General features: G+C 38.8%; 1 protein-coding gene across 3 annotated transcripts in view; it reads left to right on the top strand.

The window, feature by feature from the left end:
* PCGF3 (polycomb group ring finger 3) overlaps positions 1-19,054 on the top strand; it is a 49,782-nt gene that overhangs the window by 17,731 nt on the left and 12,997 nt on the right. The window contains exons 4-5 of one of the 3 annotated variants that reach the window (XM_062629387.1): positions 14,232-14,323; positions 18,855-18,972. In XM_062629387.1, the coding sequence (XP_062485371.1) occupies positions 14,321-14,323; positions 18,855-18,972 (121 nt within the window). In that variant the 5' untranslated portion in view covers positions 14,232-14,320. Of the gene's footprint in view, positions 1-14,231; positions 14,324-18,839; positions 18,973-19,054 lie in introns of those variants that run through there. The other 2 variants (XM_062629388.1, XM_062629386.1) reach the window with 2 other exon arrangements.

The raw sequence follows: 19,054 nt of genomic DNA, 5'->3' as shown, positions 1-19,054 counted from the left end.
CTGCAAATTGTAGAGTTGAAGGTACGACATGGTATGTGTTTATTGATCTGCACTTGACATACTAAGAAGGAAAACCATGTATTTATTCTCCTCTACCTGAGTTTGCTGTGACCTAATGCAGTGGATGGGAACCCAGCTGAGGCTTGATTCTCTCTCATGACTGAGACATAACAAAGTATGGTTTTTGTCAGAGTGATTCAGTAGAGTATATATGTTTATGTTCATCATTACTGTTTATCAGAAAGAGGCAGGAAAACATAGGTATGCAGCTGTTCTGTGACCTTCATACTTGCCCTCACAAGGGCACCTGCCCAACGCTCTCCACATGAAGAACAGAGAGATCATGAGAAACTGCATGGCCCTATGAGTAAACAATTAAAGATCTGACATAAAGCTGATTGTTTTTTTTTTTTGTTTGTTTGTTTTTTGCTGTTTTTAAAGGGCATGAAAGCAGGACCCTCTTGTGGTTGAATCTGAAGCCTCACCTCTGGGTGGACACACAGCACAGGGGCTCTCCCAGTTGCCTGAGACTCTGGGCATTGGCTGCAGGGGGGCTTCCCAGCTTGAAGTGCGGGCCTGGATAATGATCCACTGGTGACTGGTGATGTATTTCTTCTTAATCTCAGTTCTCTCTATGCAGTAATGATTTGATGCATTTCTAGTTTTCCTCCATATTTTACATGCATATATATATATATATATATGATTTGCTTTATTGTACTTATTTACTATAGAGATATATATTCCTTATTCATGTTAGTGTGCGTGTTTGCTTTAGTGTGCTTCTTCACTTTAGTGTCCTTGTTTAATAAACTGTGCATATTATACAGCTAGCATGTGGTCATTTTGTGGCGTAGCCTGCCTGTTAGCAGAACACCTTGCTGTATCAGGGTCTCCATCTTGGAGAAGCAGTAAAAGCCTGAAAAGTAGTTTGGATCATTTAGTTTGCTTATATCTCCACTATATCCCGCCATTTCTAGGTAAGTAAACAAGGTTCCTGATTACCTATGTTAACTGAAGTATAAGGCTATTGCAGATATTTGGGAACGTTTTTCTGAAGTCCCCCTGAACTTAACTCTTAGATGGTTTAATCATATGTTTTCTTTCCATTGTACATTTTTAACTTTCAGCTTTCTCCTTGTTTTACAAGTAGCACTCATGCTGCCTTCTTGGACCAGTATGTGATAGGTGAATATAGGAAACTCAGAAGGTTTTTTCATTCATGCTTCATGTTCTCTTAATTGTGATAACCTTTCCTGGTACTTGGTCCAGTTTCATGCCTTAGTGAATACATTTTTCCTTAATGTATTCAACTAGAATTGGACATTATTTCAGAAGGTGTTTCACCAGCAGCTTACAAAATTGTACTGACAGCAGACTGTGGCTATTGAAATTGACCCATGACAGATTTTGGGTTAATATATATCTGCTTATGGCTGCAGTACTAATGTTTGAAACTTGTGCTTTCACATGTTTGGATGGAAGGCACTGAAAATGGGGGATTTTATATTACTAAGTCATGGTGACTCTGAATTCAGCTTTATTATCAATCTAATAAAACTCAACATTTACTGAAAATGAAACAGATTCAATGCAGGGATGATGTCCACCTCCTTTGCAGTGTTCCGTTATGCTAAGGGGTAGACAAAGATGTAGGTGAGTTTTTAAACCAAAGTAAAATACTGGATATTACAACTCTTTAATCTTTCTCTTTTTTTTTTTTTTTTTTTTTAGTGACAAGCTGGTATTTATCGTATTTAGTTGATTTTATTGCAGGAATAACAATTAATTATTTACTAGATTTCCAAAGTGTCATCAGCACCTGTTTCAGGTGAAAAGAACTACCATAATTTGGGTGTTTGTATACCTCTTTGGCTGCAGACACTTTGGGAGATGAGTTGTGTGACCATTTTTAGCTAAAATTTAGCAAGTAGGTAATAGATGTTTGACTGTTCAGGAGTCTAATAGAATTGACTTTAATACAGACTCCAAATCTAAGCAATATAAGAGAAAAAAATTAAATAAAACCTTACATTAAAATGTCTTAATATCCAGGCCTGGCACCTGGTATTAAACATGTGTCTAGTAACTGAGCTATTTAAGATTAGATGCCAAAGTGAGATTCAGTGCCTCTGGTTTGTTTATTTTTTAAATATATGTTTGTTTTTTAAATATATTTAATGTTTTGACAGTACTTACATTTTGTGACATTTCTAAGAAAGTTAATTCCTGTAAAAGCTGGGAAGAGGTGGTGTTTGATGTTCCTCATTCTTCTTTTCACAGTGAAATGATGAAAAATGATGCCCAAATCTGTGTAAAGGGGCATAGGTCCCAGTTTTGAGTCACTCAGTTGTCTTCAACTGCATTGCTATTTCTCCTTCCTCATATGTCTTACATTAATAATATGCAGGTAAAATTTTGAACTGTCATCTTTGCTGTTTTGACAGCCTACAGCAGGGTGATTTTGTATAGACATAAACAGGTGTTTATGTAAAACTATGATACTGATCAGTCTGTCATTGTGCCGTAAAAGGTAAGTATGTGGGGGTGAATAAGGAGCAAATGGGTAGATTTAATACTGCTGTGTCCTGATTATTACTTCTACTTTACCTCAAACGTTTGTGTCATTTTTACTTGTAATTTATTAACAATGGTGTCTTTTAGTTTTCATTGAAATGAATTAGACCCATGTAAAAGTGAGTATGTTTTGCTTTGGGGTGGATGTTTCTTAAGCTACGCTAGTGCAACTGTTAGTAATGGTGTGACTACACCCAAAGTAGTTTCTATTTAACCTGTTGGTCAAGTCTCCTCAAAAAAGACCAAAGTACTCCTGAGCATAACAGATAAAAGAAGTGGGTAGTACATGGCCATTTTTAGACAATGTTTTCGTGGAAGTTATGTGATACTAGAATTTCTTCTTGGTTTTATTACCTGATGGCTGATGTTACCATTAATCATGATCTGCATTCTCTAAAATAACATGACAGACTTTTATTTCAAGTAAGTTTGCTAAATATCACTTTATTCACATGTTGTTTGACTTGTCTAGTCAGGTATTACTTTTTGACTTTTGAACATGAATAATAAAAACTTGAGTAATGTGTACTGACTAGTGAATAGTAGGAATTGATGACTTGAAAATCTGACTAGTGTAAAACCCATCCCTGGAGCAGTCACCTGGGGAGTAATATTGAAGATAGAGTTTTACTTACTATGTACAGGCATTTTCTCTACAGAAGTATTCAAGAAGTGCTTGTTTTAGTTGCCAGGTGGTTGCAGGGAGAGAGAGAGAAAAGATACCTCACTCATTTGTCTAGTTAGGGAACCCAGATGAGAGATTTAAAACCAAAGAAAAACCTCCACAAAAAAACCCTCAAACAACCCTTCTACCTTCTAGTTACCATCACATAGTTTAAAACTGGGATCAATGGTTTTGTGTGGGTTTTTATTATTATTATTATGTTCTCTAATATTTTTGTAGGGATAGCAATACTCTTGTATTAATTAAAAAATTTTAGATGCCTTTCTTGAAGAGGTTTTACTTGCTGTCCATGAAATAAGGTGGGTTTTTCTTTGTTGTTCTTTTTTTGCTAGTTCTTCAAAACCATGCTTAAAACAAATAGACTAAGACTTGGGGAATATTTCAGAGAGAAAAATGTTTAGTTAAATAAACATTGGCAAAACTTCAGGTGTGGAAACATCTGGTGTCACTCTCCCTGGCCAGGGTTTAAGGAGGAGCCCAAGGGAGTATCTCCATCTATTTTAGCTTTGATCACATATTTCTCATCAAGGGAGTATCTCTTATTTTAGATTTGATCATGTATTTCCCAACAAGGGAGTATCTATTTTCTGAACAAGACCAGATGCCTGATTTCTTGGCCTTGCAATGTGTCTCTAAATAAAGAAGGATCATTCTGCTGGTTACTATTACACAGTGAGCATTACAGCACAGCTTTCATAGATTGGCAAATTTGTACTGAAATAGGTAATACATTGCATATGGGATTAATGCTATGCCTATTAGATATATACATTGCTGGGTTGTGGGGTTCATCTAGAGGTCAGTTTAGTTCAGGGCCTATTTTTCAGGTCTCAGTACTTCAACCCCTCATCCTAAAACTGCCAAAGCATGAGAACATATAAAAACAAACTAGTTGTTGATGCTTACTTGCTCTAGGAGGGCCTTGTAATATCCTAGTTTTTATCTTGATTGACTACCTTGATGTCAATCCTATGACAAGATGACCCACTTAGTGGATGAGGGACCTGGACTTTAATAAAGCTGTTGATGCCTGTTGCCACAGCATTCTTGTGGAGAAACTGGCTGCTCATGGCTTGGCCAGGTGGACTCTGCACTGGGTAAAAAAAAGAGGCTGGATGGCTGAGCCCTGAGAGTGGTGATGAATGGAGTTAAATCCAGCTGGTGGCACCAGTCGTATGTGGTGTTCCCCAGGGCTCAGTACTGGGTCCAGTTCTACTTAGTATCATTATCAGTGATCTGGATGAGGGAATCGAATGCACCCTCAGTCAGCTTGCAGATGACACCAAGTTGGGCAGGAATGTTGATCTGCTTGAGAGTGAAAAGATTCTACAGAGGGATCTGGACAGCCTGGATCAGTAGGCTGAGACCAATTGGATGAGGTTAAACAAGGCTCAGCTCTGGGTCCTGCAGTTTGGTCACAGCCACCCCATGCAGCGCTACAGGCTTGGGGAAGAGTATCTGAAAAGCTGCTCTGGCAAATAGAACCTGAGGGTGCTGATTGATGGCTGCTGAAGATGAGCTAGCTTGCGCCTGCAGCCAAGAAGGCCAACAGCAACCTGGCCTGTATCAGCAGTAGTGTGACCAGCAGGACCAAGGTATTGATAATATCTCTGTACTCTGCACTGGTGAGGCTGCACCTCAAATCCTGTGTTCAGTTCTGGGCCACTCACTACAAGAAAGACATTGAGCTGCTGGAGTAATTCCAGAGAAGAGCAACAAAGCTAATGAAGGGTCTGAAGATTAAGCCTTATGAGTAATGGCTACAGGAATGCCTTTGGGGTTTAGTTTGGAGAACAGAAGGCTGAGGAAGACCTTATCACGCTCTACAACTACTTGAAAGGAGTTGTAGAGAGGTGAGTCTTGGTCCCTCCTCATGTCTAGCAATAAGACAAGAGGAAATGGCCTCAAGATATGCCAGGGGAGGTTTAAACTGGCTATTAGAAAAACAGTTCTTGACCAGAAGGGTCGTCAAACACTGGGACAGGCTGGTTGAGTCATTATCCGTGGAGGTGCTGTGACATTGTTTAGTGCTGGACTTGGCAGTGTTAGGTTTGCAGTTGGACTCTGTGATCTGGTATGTCCTGTCCAACCTAAATGATTCTGTGATTCTATGATCTTAAGTGAAATTAACTTCTATTTTGAAATAGTGATCATGAAGGACCTTAGGTTGGGTTGTAGTTGGCTAGAAAATAAAATAGTGGAGAATGCTGATTATATGAATTGCGCTGTTAACCCACACTTAGTTGTGAAAGGCAAGCATTTCCCTAAAAGAAACACCGGTAGTGGTAGCCAGTCTGAACAGTTATGTGCACTTTGTGCTTTGTAATTGGAATGGTTAGGGGGCTAAACTAATCTTTCTAGCAGTAAAGGCAGCTATTATTTTAGATTTGATTGTAAATTAAGGCTCTTTAGGTACAATTTTTAAGATAACACAAACTTTGAGAGGCTGTATTCTTTCTACATGTTTTCAGCTTCCAATACCCAGAGTAAAAGATACCATGGCTGAGCTAAAGTCCTTGGATACTCACTATGGTCAGGTAGATTTGGTAGACTATTCTGGATTTGGATGATGAAGGAAATAGTCTTTGGTCTAGCTTCAACTGGATTAAAAAAAACCCCAAAACATAGATGATATATAGGCCTGATGACTATCATGTTTTGTGGGTTTTGTTTGTTTTTTTTTTTTTGTGTTTTTTTTTTGGTGTTAATTCTTTTTTTTTTTTCCCCAGTTGGGATAAACTGTAAATATTAAGGGATTTTCACAAGAACGTTCATTTAGCAAATTTTCTGGTGGATTTCCTTAAGGGATTATCTGCACTATCTTAGACCTGAGCTTATGAAAGTGAAGTTGCACTACTTTGTCATGCATAGGTGTTTCTCTTATTTTCTGAACTGCAACTGAAGTATGTATCTGTAAGCAGTTTACTCTGGTTTGGCATTTAATATGCCATGCAGTCATTGCTGTGAGAAACTAAAGAGAGAGGACTATTTCTGAGCATGCAGTGGAATGCCCTACTTTGATAGGACTGGTACAGAGAAAATAATGCTTGCTTGTTGGCCAGCTGAGGAATACCTTCTTGGAAGAATTGTTCTTGGTGTGGATCCATCCTGTGTTCTGTGCCCTCTGTTTAAGTATTTCCCTTTTGTAGGGCAGAGAGGGGGAGCAGGGTGAGGCTGTTGGTGCTGTTTGTATTCATAAGTGTACTGTGTCTCTGTCTTGGTTGATCTGTTGTCACTAGCTGTGGTGTGTATGCATGTTGTCTTCACCTGCTGGGCATATGTGCTCAGCCTCACTTCTAGTTGTATCTGTGGGCTTGGAGCTGCTGCAGCATTGCTTCTTCTCAGCTGCCGTGTGCAGCCTGATTTTTCCTTCAGTGCTCTGCCATTCGCTACAGTTTTCACTGGTGGAGAGATTGATCATCACTGCTGAAACTTTGCAGAGGAAAAGAAAAAGTACCACAAGTAGGCTGGAAGACAAATGGCTTTGCCTGCAAGTGTACTGTAATAGAATATGGCTCTCAATTCTGTAAGTAATACTAAACGATATAAAATCTGTCTTTGGGATCAGTTGCATATCAATTTAGTCTTTTAGCCATGTAACAGTGAGGCAAATTCCCAGGAAAATTAGTATTGCAGGTCACCCCTATTTTTCCTGAGATGATAAAAAAATAATTCCTTAATTTCAACTGGAACTGGAGAAACCTGACCTGTCAGTTACTTCGTGTGTGATGTGATCTCTGCAGATTGCTGAGTGCACCAATGAAATGGGCAGAGAACTGAAATGCAGTATTCTAGTCCATAGAAGGTAAACTTAAAATAACAAACCCTGCTGAATAAATATAGCAGGAAACATGCTGCTATCTCTTCTGAGGGTAGTGCTGGTTTCATAGTAGTGTCAAAATCAGTGTATACTGATTCGAATTAACTTTATGTTTGTACTCAGTAGATCTTTGCTTTATAAAAATGGAGACAACAAATATGTAAAGGTTGTTTTTAATTTCTTTTTCTGTTTGGGTATGTGTCCTTTTTATTAACTGTTTTATTGAAGTTGGGGCACTGGTGCCATCTGGTGGTATTAATACACTTCCAGAAATTGGCAAACATAGGGGGACTTGAGTTCATTGAAATGTAAGAAGTTGCTGGTATGATATTAGAGTACACAGATATATTTGCTGCCTTAACGTACCATTATGTAGTTGAAGCAGGTCATATAAGGCTGTACATCGGCTGTTAATCATAACTTTGCTTGCTACAGTAAATTTAAATCTTCAACTGTATTTCTGCTCACTAAAGAGATTTGTTTCTTGTAGTTTCTTTAATTAAATAGTGCTTTGCAAACACAACACAAAGAGTTTTGTTGAAGTTTATATTTTAATATTACTAGAAGTTAATATTTTAAAACTCAATTCGGAAGAAAAGTTTTCTTCTGTTACTGCATTTTTCTAAACGCAGCACAACCTTCTCACTTCTAGTATGCTCAAAGTTACTGTTCTCCTTTTTTAAGTGACTCCTATATTAAGTTTGAAAGTAAAAATTCACAGTATAAACCTGACAGCTATTGAAATAAACAACTTTAATGCCTGAAGCTAAAGCAACCAAATAGCCTTGTCTTTATGCTTACATCTCTTAAAAAGGTGTCCTGCATCTTAAGTTGTTTACCTGATGTAATACCCTCATCATTCTGTAGACTACTGTATAGGCTGTATTTCATAGAATCATAGAATAGTTAGGGTTGGAGAGGACCTTAAGATCATCTAGTTCCAACCCCCCTGCCATGGGCAGGGACACCTCACACTAAACCATGACACCCAAGGCTCCCTCCAACCTGGCCTTGAACACTGCCAGCAATGAAGCATTCACAACTTCCCTGGGCAACCCATTCCAGTGCCTCATCACCCTTACAGTAAAGAGCTTCTCCCTTATATCCAATATAAACTTCCCCTGTTTAAGTTTTAACCCATTACGCCTTCTCTATCACTACAGTCCCTAGTGAAGAGTGCCTCTCCAGCATCCTTGTAGGCCCCCTTCAGATACTGGAAGGCTGCTATGAGGTCTCCATGCAGCCTTCTCTTCTCCAGGCTGAACAGCCCCAACTTCCTCAGCCTGTCTTCATACGGGAGGTTTGCCTTGTTAGCAATGAAAGTAGGACTATGACTAGTTCTCCAGTTCTTTTGAAACAAATTTCTGACTTGTAAATATCTTGCCATGTGATGGAAAGATTTGAGAAGTGCAAGGTACTTTCTATAAAGCTGGTGAGGGTTTTCAAGTTGTTTCATTTATTCATAATTCTTTTGATCTGTTGCAGTCAATGTGACATTATTCTAATAAGTTACTGCTAAATAAATTTCCTTATGGAATAGAGGTCTGTCTCTTCAGCCATTAACAACTTATATCACTCTATTGCGCTTTATTACAATAACAGGCTATTTTTATGTTTTAATCCAGCGAGTTGAAAAGGCAGACATTCCAGCCTGGTTGTTCTGTGATTACATTCTGTGCCTGTATTCCTCTATAATCTCCATGCAATACTGCCTTCAGTTGCATTGTGCTGAAAGCCTGAATTAGACTTTCCTTTTAACCAGGCACTGGCTTTCTAGTTACATAGTTATATTTACAATGTCAGGAGCCTTTTCTGGATCCTATCTTGATGGAATGAGGTGTTTGCAGGCCTGTTTAGATACTGTAGATTGTGGAATTAGATGGAACATCTCCCTTATGAGGAGAGGCTGAGGGAGCTGGGTTTCTTTAGCTTGGAGAAGAGGAGACTGAGGGGTGACCTCATCGGTGTTTACAAATATGTAAAGGGTGAGTGTCAGGATGATGGAGCTAGGTTTTTTTTCAGTGATGTCCAGTGATAGGACAAGGGGCAATGGGTGTAAACTGGAGCATAGGAGGTTCCATGTGAACATCAGGAAAAATTTATTTACTGTGGGAGTGACAGATCACTGGAACAGGTTGCCCAGGGGGGTTGTGGAGTCTCCTACATTGGAGATATTCAAGGCCTGCCTGGACAAGTTCCTCTGTGATGTACTCTAGGTTACCCTGCTCTTGCAGGGAGGTTGGACTAGATGATCTTTTGAGGTCTCTTCCAACCCTTGGGGTTCTGTGATTCTGTGAAACAGCTGTTAAAATTGAAAATACTTCACAATATTTAAGAATTTAAGGTTAATATTTAAATTAATATTTAAATAGTTAATTTATCGATGGTTATTGGATATCTCTGAGTATAATTAAACTGACTGCCATAGCAAGGGCTCTTTTTTCCTACAGTTTAATTCAGCTCTGTAGACCTGTTGGCGTGTCTACTGGATTTTATCTACTTGCAGCTACTAACAAAAGTGTGTAGGGCTTGTGCCTGCCATCATAAGCATCAGATTTGAAAATTTTGCTTCCCACACTAAGTTTTGGGTCTGAGCCAAGTTCCATTGTTGTAGTGTTTTGTTCTTACAGCTGTGACTTTCACTTTAATGACACAAGTCTTTGCAAACTGAGCTATAAGTGCTGTTTCTATTACTGTTGTAATTCAGCTTTCAATGCTGTATGACCTTTGTACCTTTCAGTAATTATTCAGCAAGATTACTAGCATTGGCCACATAGAGCTTTTTTCTTCACGCACTCTCCAGTGTGAGCACCATATATTTGCTCTTTAATGAAGTTGCATGCTGAAGGCATTTCTGATTTCAGCACTGCTGCACTTGTCCACTCCAGTTTTATCAAAGTTCATTAATATGGCAGTCAAAAGGAAGTTGGGTTTAGATCCACAAATCCTGACTGTGCTGTGAGATGCCCAGTGCAGTGATGGGCATATAGCTGCCCTAGAAGTGGTAATACACAGTTTATATAGCAATTAACATAATGCAAATTAATTTATTGGTTATTCTCACCCCAGATCCAGTCACCTTAGAGTTACACATTGGACTTCTTCATTCTCCTGCATTGCTCACCACCTGTACTCAGGTCATTAAGCAAAACTAAACCCAGTTGGGTTTTCCTTGCCTGAGACAGGAATAACGCAAACTTTTCTTCCTAGGATATATTTTTATGTATTCTATGGGACCTTTAACCCCTTCCACAGTATGTAATAGTTCTGATTGGGCCGGCCAGCCCTGTTGGCATATCCTCAGGTGTTGGATGTTTTTAGAGCCTTTTACTAAATGTGTATCTGAATGTTTGAAAGTCGCACCACCCATTGCTTTAAGTGTAGTTTTTAACAGCCCATTCGATCTTCGCAGAGGCAGGTGAATGATAGGGTATGTGATATACCCACTCAATGCCATGCTCTTTAGCCCAAGTGTCTGTAAGGTTCTGGAAATGAGTCCCATTGGCTGATTTAGTTCTTTCTGGCGTGCCGTATCGCCACAAGACTTGTTTCTCAAGGCCCAGGATAGTGTTTGGCCAGTGGCATGTGGCACAGCGTATGTTTCCAGACATCCAGTGGTTGCTTCCACCATGGTAAGCACATGGCGCTCGCCTTGGCGGGTTGGTGGCAGTGTGATATAGTCAATCTGCCAGGCCTCCCCATATTTGTACTCCAGCCATCATACTCCATACCAGAGAGGCTTTAACAGCTTGGCTTGCTTAAGTGCAGCACATGTTTCACATTCATGAATAACCTGGACAGTAATGTCCATGGTCAGGTCCACCCCTTGACAACAAGCCTGTATGTTGCATTTCTGCCTTTATGGCCTGAAGTCCCATGGGCCCACCAGGCTAAAAATAATTCACCCTTATGTTGAGTTTGCCAGTCACAATGGGGTCCTTTTTCCACTGCTTCCCAGTCAGGCTGATTTCAGCCTCTAGTACAGTCAGCTGTTGGGATCCCCCTGTCACTCCAGAAATACAAATGGGTTCTGCCCATTGATGGCTTGATGGCACGTTATGGTTTAACCCTAGCTGGCAACTAGGAGATTCTCATGCACTTTCCCCTCCCTCTTTCTAGTTCAGCTGCATTGCCCATGACCAGGGTCAGAGTAGCTGCAGTGCCTGTTGCTTGGGGAGTAGCTTGTCACAGAGAGTGAAGTGATGACAGTTTGAGTAGCCATTGTGCTTTTCACACAAGTTTCAGTAATCACAGTGCTTGTCACAGGCTGGAGTAGCTGCAGTTAGTTGCTTAACCCCAAGCAAGATCTGGATGATGTTAGGCAATATACTGGTTCCTAGCAATAGGACCAATGTGGTTTTAAGGTTATTCAAAATATATTCAAAAACTTTTAAATTCACAAATACTATGGTAATTAGCTTGGAGGAGAAGGAGGGAGGATGTTGGAAGGAAGGAGGGAAGAGAGAAAGGAAGATGTAGAAAGATGTCTCCCCCATAGGCTGGCTTTTCAAGGAGAAAAGGGAAAAGTGTAGTTATTAATAGTTCCCACTAGATGACTCCTGAAGTGAAGAGGTCACAGCAATGCTGAGTTCACATACTAGATTATTCACGACCAATGGTGATAGCATATAAACCAGGTCTACAGAGAACAACAAAATTATAATCTTAGCCCAGGCCCCAAAGGTAATGATCATCTCCACAGAGAATACATACAGCAAGTAAGGTATCACATGAAGTACCTGTGAGAGATGTGCAGGAACTCTGAAAGTAAATAAATTGCATTGTGATGTTAATCTTAAACCAATACAATGAATGCTTATAACACATTTGGCTTAACATCAGGTCAGGTCTGTTATTATCTCAACTTTTTGTGCCCCATTTTGGGCACTAAACCGGACTGTCATGGTTCACCCTCAGCAATCACTGAAGTACCACACAGCTGCTCACTTACTTCCCACCCTTGAGAATTGGAAGGGTAAGAGTGAGAAAACTTATGGGTTGAGATAAAGGTAGCTTAATAAGTAAAGCAAAACCCATGTGCACAAGCAAAGCAAACAGGGAATTCGCTAGTTCCCATCAACAGGCAGCTGTTCAGCTGTGTCCAGGAAATCGGGGCTCCATTACACATAAGGGTTATGTGGGAAGACAAACACCATCACTCTGAAGGGTCCCCTCTTACACTTTTTTCCCAGCTTTATATGCTAAGCGTGAGGCCTTGTGATATGGAGTATCCCTTTGGTGAGCTGATGTCAGTTTTCCTTACTGTGTCACCTCCTAACTCCTACATCCCCAGCCTTCTTGCTAGTGAAGCGGTTTGAGAGCAGAGAAAGTCTTGACTCTTGTGTAAGCACTGCTTAGCAGCAACTAACAACATCAGTATGTTATCAACATAATCCTTATACTAAATCAAAAACAGAGCATTGTACCAGCTATTAAGAGCAAACTTAACTCAGTCAAAACCAGGAGACATTATTATGCTATATTTCAGCAAAAGAAAAATATATATGCGTATCCTTTTAAAACAGAGCAAGGTTGTAATGGTTTGTAACTTCCTTCAGGCATTCACTTCAGTTCTGGATTTGTTCCTGGTAAGAATCCTGTTTTGCTTTACAAAGCTAGGTGGTACAAACAAGAAATACAGTTTGATAATCAGTCAAATAATCAATAGCCGTCGTAGCAGTTATAGAGTCCTTTAAAGAAAATCCATTTGGGAATATTAGTTCTCAGTTCTGACTTGTTAGTGTGCAGGAGCAATAGAGTCATTCCCTTGTCAGGTCTCCAACAAATGTCTAGATATAAAAATGAACTGAATTTCGTTTTTTTTTAAAGCTTTTATAGCACATCACTATCTTCTTGTAACCAGAATAATAACACTATGGTGGGGATTTAAGGACTGGCCTGGTTGTTGGCTTTTTTCTCTCAAGTTGAGTGCACTTTCTTTTTACAGCTGAACCAAGCTGTTATCTTGTCCTCTTACAATAGCAGTGAGGAAAGATGCAAGACAATTCCTTTTGAAAGACTGTTATTCAGAAGTTTATCTTGTAATCTGCTCTTGGAATGGTGATAAGCCTCTGACTGCTTCTTCAGAAGCAGTGTCATGCATTGTTCCATTCTCCACATTGTGCTTCAGAAAAAGGTCTTTTTTTCTGCGGCAGATGCCTCATGGAGTTTGGTCTCCTGTCCATATGAGGGGCTTTTCATCCTCAATATGGACTTTTTTTGTGGATTCCAATAAAAGAGTATCTCATGCAACTTTGCATTGCTTTCAGTTAATAGTAATTTCTTCTCTGAATGCAAAGAAGTTCACAGTGTAATTTAATTGCTAAGAGATTTTCATTTGCATTGGGCTGAAATTCTTGCCAAGTGCAATCATTAAAATCTTGATTCATTGTATTTGTAATTCCCTTAGCAATATCACAGTAAAATTAACTACAGGTTATGCCTTTGATTTTTCTGGAGCAGGAAGACAGAAGTAGTATATTGTGGTGCTTCTTGTTTTGTTTTCTTTTGTTTTGTTTTTTCTAAGTTTGTTCTGTTCTTGTTGTGTTTTGTTGTTGACGGGGTTTTTTTAAATATAATTTTATTTTGGAATATATCTAGAGACTCTGGAAATTTGTATTATTTCCTTGAAAGTGTTTTTAGAAACTTAAATCACAATGAGCAGATCACTTGCAAGCATAGGTTGAAAACTGCGAACACTACTCATCTGGCTATGTATCTTCAAAATCTCTGTTTTACAGACTGATCACTAGTCTGTAAGTTGTGTTTCAAGGTTTCTGCTTATTTATTTGGTCATTTCCCCTATCATTGTGAAGATAATGATTTTGTTTTCATTTGGCATCATGGTGATAGGACCTCTTGGATTTTTGAGTAGTTTTTATTGTTTCTGTGTGTCCTTTCATAGTAGACTGTATTATTCTGTTTGTTTTTTTGGTGGGGTTTGTTTGGTTTTTTTTTTTTTTTAATTGCCACAGATCTAATTCTGGCAGTCTTTCCCCCCTTTCTTGTTCTTACTCCCACTATTATCTTTAATTACTATAGATAATTAGATACTTTTAGGTAAATTTACTGTGCTAAGGTTTTCTTTGCGGCAGCTGGATTTTGAGGAATTTTGGATGTTAACTTTTAGACTTTTCCTGTTTATTTCAGGTCTCTGGATGGCAGACTCTGAAAAGAAATGCTGTTTTAAGAGGTATGCCACATGTAAGCCAAAATATTCTGGACTAATTTATATATAAATGGTATGGCCATACTTCTGAGGAGTCCCTCCGCTGATGCTTTCTGTTAACAATAGTTTTCAGTGCTAAATTCTCTCTGAAAGGTGAAAGCTTGTACAGAGGTACTTGGGCTTGTCTTACTGGTAACAGTTTTAGTAGCGAGAGCTGTAATATACTGCTTAACCTTTTTGCTTGTTCACCTGACCAGAACACTTCCTTAGTGGATGTAGTGGCATCCACTTCATCACAGCATGAACAAAACCAGTTGGCTATCTGATGTGTCCATATCTCCTGTGGACCTCTCCTGACTGTGTGTGTTATTTTTGTTCGTTTGCCTGTTTTTCACTTGGGAATTTAGTCTAGATGCCTTTGTAATTGTCTTCACTCACTTCTTCCTAGTGTGATATAAGACTTAGCATACAGTGAGAGGCTGACACCATGCCAACAGTGTGGAATAAAATAGTTTGAACCAAAGTGAAGAAGTACTAATCTTTGTGCAAGTTATGATTTTTGCATATTAGCCGGATGGTTGGAACGTTTTGTGTGTTTGGATTTCATGTTCCAGCACTTGAGGTTACTGCCTCTTCTTTTCCTATTGTTGGTATGTTGTTTCTGAATATTTCATTGTTTCGCAGCTGTTAGGAAAGCTGTCTCTTCAAAATTGAATTTAGTTCTTCTATTATGTCTCCCATCCAATTCAGAAATCATAATTGGCAGATTTTAGGAAAGTAGGCTTTGTTTGTCCTTCAGAGAGAAAGACTGATGTAACCCAGTCTTTCAGGGCTCTTGGTTTTTGTTTTGTTTGGCTTTTTTTTTAAACAGGACCTCTTTATTCTCTTTTAGGCACTTTAAGAAGCTTTCCTATTTATCTAACACAGTTCAGTGTTGATTTGTTGTGTTCTGACCCCAAAATAATACCTGGTGTGAAGTACTAACAACTTGGGTTAAAAGTGGCTCTGCAGTTATTGTCTGAGATTCTGGTGCTGCTGGTTCTTAAGCTGTGCTCACCAAAGTCCTAAAGAAAATGAGGCTAAGAAGAAGGGAAGATATTATTGCTGTTTGCAAGACACCTGTGGACAGAAATCAAGAAGATAGTGCTACACTGTTCTTGGAGGTGCACAGTTGTAGGATGAGAGGGGCTGCAGCACAGGGCATTCCTTCGAGACAGTAGGAACACTTTTTGCCAATAAGGGTTGTCAGACCCTGGAACAGCTTACTTGGGTTGTGGAATATGCATTCTTTAAGGTTTTCAGAATGCAGCAGGAATAGGCTTACAGCAACTCAAATTATGTGGGCCTACTTTGAGTGCAAGGTTGGATTAGAGCTGTTTGGAGATTACTTCCAATTTACATTATGCTGAGAATCTATGTAACCTGCTAGACCTGCTGAGGGGGCAGTTTTATTGCATTTTACATTTCCTGTAAAAACAGGTAAGGCTCAAGCTGGTAGTGGTGGTGGGGGGGAGGTGTTTGGCTGTTTTTTTCTTGTTGGTTTGGGTTGAGTTTTGCTTTTAAAGAAGCATCTGTAGTTGAGAAGTGTTTTGTGATTACAGAACTAAGGAATTGGAGTAACTTCATCCTATTCCACCAGTATGGTTTTGGGGAAAGGATTGTGCTTTGACACTAGTATTCACTTATTGGCTAGGTTAAGAGTGAGAAACTTCAATTGTTTCTCAAATGTCATGGTTCAGTCAGTGGATTGAGAGTCTCAGGAAGTTGCCTGCAGTTCTTACAGTTTATTTTAAATTGTTTGCTGTAGTATGGACTATTCAAAGGAGAACTAATGATCTTCTGTGTCTTAACATATTTGCCTTGATTGGCTTTGGTGTTCTAGAAACTTAATTAAGGTATGGTATTTTTGTGATCTGTTAACTGCTGTAGAGGCTTAGTGGGAGCCTAAGGTTTGCAGTGTTCAACTGTGAAAAAGGGGCTGTTAAGAGTCATAAAATGATGTAAATATTCAGGTTACGGTCCTTCCTCTGAAGTTGCCTTCTTTTGCATAGGATAACTTCATTGCATGGTTCATTCATTGTTCTTACAATATTATGTATGCCCCATCTGAACTGCTTTTTTATTTGTTGCAGGGTTTTTTATGTGTATGGGGTGTTTTATTTTGTTTTGTTTGTTGTTGTTCTGTGTTTTTAGTTTTTTTGTTTGGTGGTGTTTTTTTTTTTCTCTCTAATGGCAGTGATTGTTTCTGTAGTGTCTATTTGCTGAAGTGTCATGCATTTGCTGGAAAAAAAAATAATTTGTGTTTCAGTTTTCACTGTAATATCTTTGGCTCTTCTGCCTTATTAGTGCTTGGATTCAGTCTGTGGTGATCCTGAACACCTTTCTCTGAATTCTTGCCTAGGCAAGTAACTACAGTTGTATTGATACTGCCTTTTAAAGCATTCTTGTACCTTAATTTCTCTTTTTCCTCTCATGAATTGCATTTTTCGTTGTGCTTTCTATTTAACTGTTGGTTTTAAGAAATCTCCTGAACTCTTCTTGGAGTGATACTCAGTAGCTCTTCCCCTGTTCTATTGACATGTACTTGCTTTATGCAGTAACTTCTTTAAGTGGAGACCTCATGCATGCAAGGGCTTAATGTGTGACTGGCTGTCAGTTGGTTAGAAATTGATTCGGAGAAAACTCCAGGAACAAACTTGCCAGCAGAGTTTCAAGTTGACAAGCAGGTATTCTTTATTGCGGCGCCGGGAGACACGGGGGATAGCTCCTCCTAACGTGTGTCCCCGAATTGCTATACAGGTCATCCTTATATGGTCACTGAGCATATTACATCATTTTCCAAAAGGTTTCCGGCATGCATACAAAAATATGGTGGTCTTTAAGGGTCGTTTACTTTTCCCAACAAGCTTAATTAACATTACAGACATAGCAATCATCCTGGCCTTCTACTTACCAGTTAGTTTAACTGCTCTCATCCTGGACATCTGCTAGTCCGGGGTACTCCCTAGTAGATGCTTACACCAGTTTAATGGGTTTATTAACAGCCCAAGCGTAGCAATCATCCTGTCCTTTTACTTATCAGTTAGTTTATCTGTGCCCACCCTGGAGATCTGCTATAAAATACAGTTTAGAAAAGTAATTCAGTTTCTTAGCATAGATTCTGACCTGTCTTGTGTGCTGCAAAACCAAGGAGTGCTTTTATTATTCTGTAATGGCTAATTAGTAGCTTAATTAAGAAACCTCAAATACCATAAAATAAAATTGGGCTTGTGTCATTTACTTCTTAGGAGTGAGAACTGTAAGTCTGTCTAGTCACTTTTGTATAGGACAATACAGATTTTGGTGGGTGTTGGATGCGGTTTGCGTGGCATATAAAGTACTTTGCCAACGTTGGTGTAGTTCAGATTAGTGTGGAATTTTGCGTTTTACTAATTCTTTTTGCTTAATACTACTTTATTAAACATGGGAGTATAGGGGGGAGGAGACATTTAAAGAGCAGACAACCCTGTTATGCTATTACTACGTGAAATTTGAGGAACATGTGTTGGTTGCCATTCGTATTTTGTATTGAAGTCCAATTTAAGCTACGTGAAAGCTAGTATTTGTGAACGTGGGATAGTGAAGTCACTTTAATGGAAAACAGTGTAATTTGTTGACTTCTGCAGCATGGGAACCAAATGTAGTATGTTGTAAGCTCGTTTGGCCTGCTCTGTTCATTAACTCAGATGCTGTCCAGTTGTGGTAAGGGCACAATTTTCAATATATTTTGAAAAATAAAATATAGCTATCTTTAGAAGGCAACTGTTTGTTAAGGCATGGGTATTGTGTGGTGGTTTCTCTAAAAGTAGTTGGTTACTAAAAAAAGTTAAATGAGGTGCTTAATGTTTAATTTTGGATTTAACTGCCTTTCAACGGTGGTTATGTCATCCTTTTCTCTGATCTAATTTGGATTTCTTAGTACAACAAACTGCAGCTCTGCCAATGAGACTATTGTAGCTTACAATGTGTTCTTTAATTAACTTGAGTTTAAACAAAATGGTATTTCGGAAGGTTTACTTCTCAGCTCTCTTACTAAGACACAGCTTCAAAATTATGCTTTAAATATACTGGCACAGAGCAAACACGAAAAAGCATGGTTAAACCTACTATGCCAAATCAGACCCAGTAATTTTTACCTTTCAATTATGAAAATGCTTTCAGTTCTCAAACAGCTTTGGGGTTTTTCTGTCTCCAAATTTTTGTGAATGTTTCCTCAACGCTAGGCTGAATGTGATGGCACTTAGATTGCTAAAATAGTAGGGTTTCACCTTAAATCCAAGTCCCGTGGTTGGTAAAAGGAACTCATTAACAACATTCTATAAAGACTATTTTCAATGCTGTTTAAATGTTTAACATGCAAAATAGTGTGGTTTTTACATTGTTTCACTTCTGGGAAGGTCTTTTAAAGTTAGTGCTATCATTGAGCATGCACACACATATACAGTATATGGGAGCATAAAGCTGTACAAACATCAGCAGGGTTAATTCTGGTTGATAATTTATTCCCAAATGACTTTGACCTGGTCACTACAGATTTGTTACTTCATCATATGTCTTTTCTGCAGACACCAAAGATGTTAACAAGAAAGATTAAGCTTTGGGACATTAATGCCCATATAACCTGTCGTCTGTGCAATGGGTACCTGATTGATGCTACTACAGTAACAGAATGCTTACATACCTGTAAGTAGAATTATAATTGAGTTATTCTTTTTTTTTTTACTTGATGTGTAACTTGTTTTAATGGTTTTTAGTTCAAATAAAA

Source organism: Pezoporus occidentalis, unplaced genomic scaffold, assembly GCF_034315485.1.
Source record: "Pezoporus occidentalis ecotype Australia unplaced genomic scaffold, CSIRO_AGI_Poc_V1 ctg334, whole genome shotgun sequence".
NCBI classification, from domain to species: Eukaryota; Metazoa; Chordata; class Aves; order Psittaciformes; family Psittacidae; genus Pezoporus; species Pezoporus occidentalis.
This window is presented reverse-complemented; position numbering and strand designations above follow the sequence as displayed.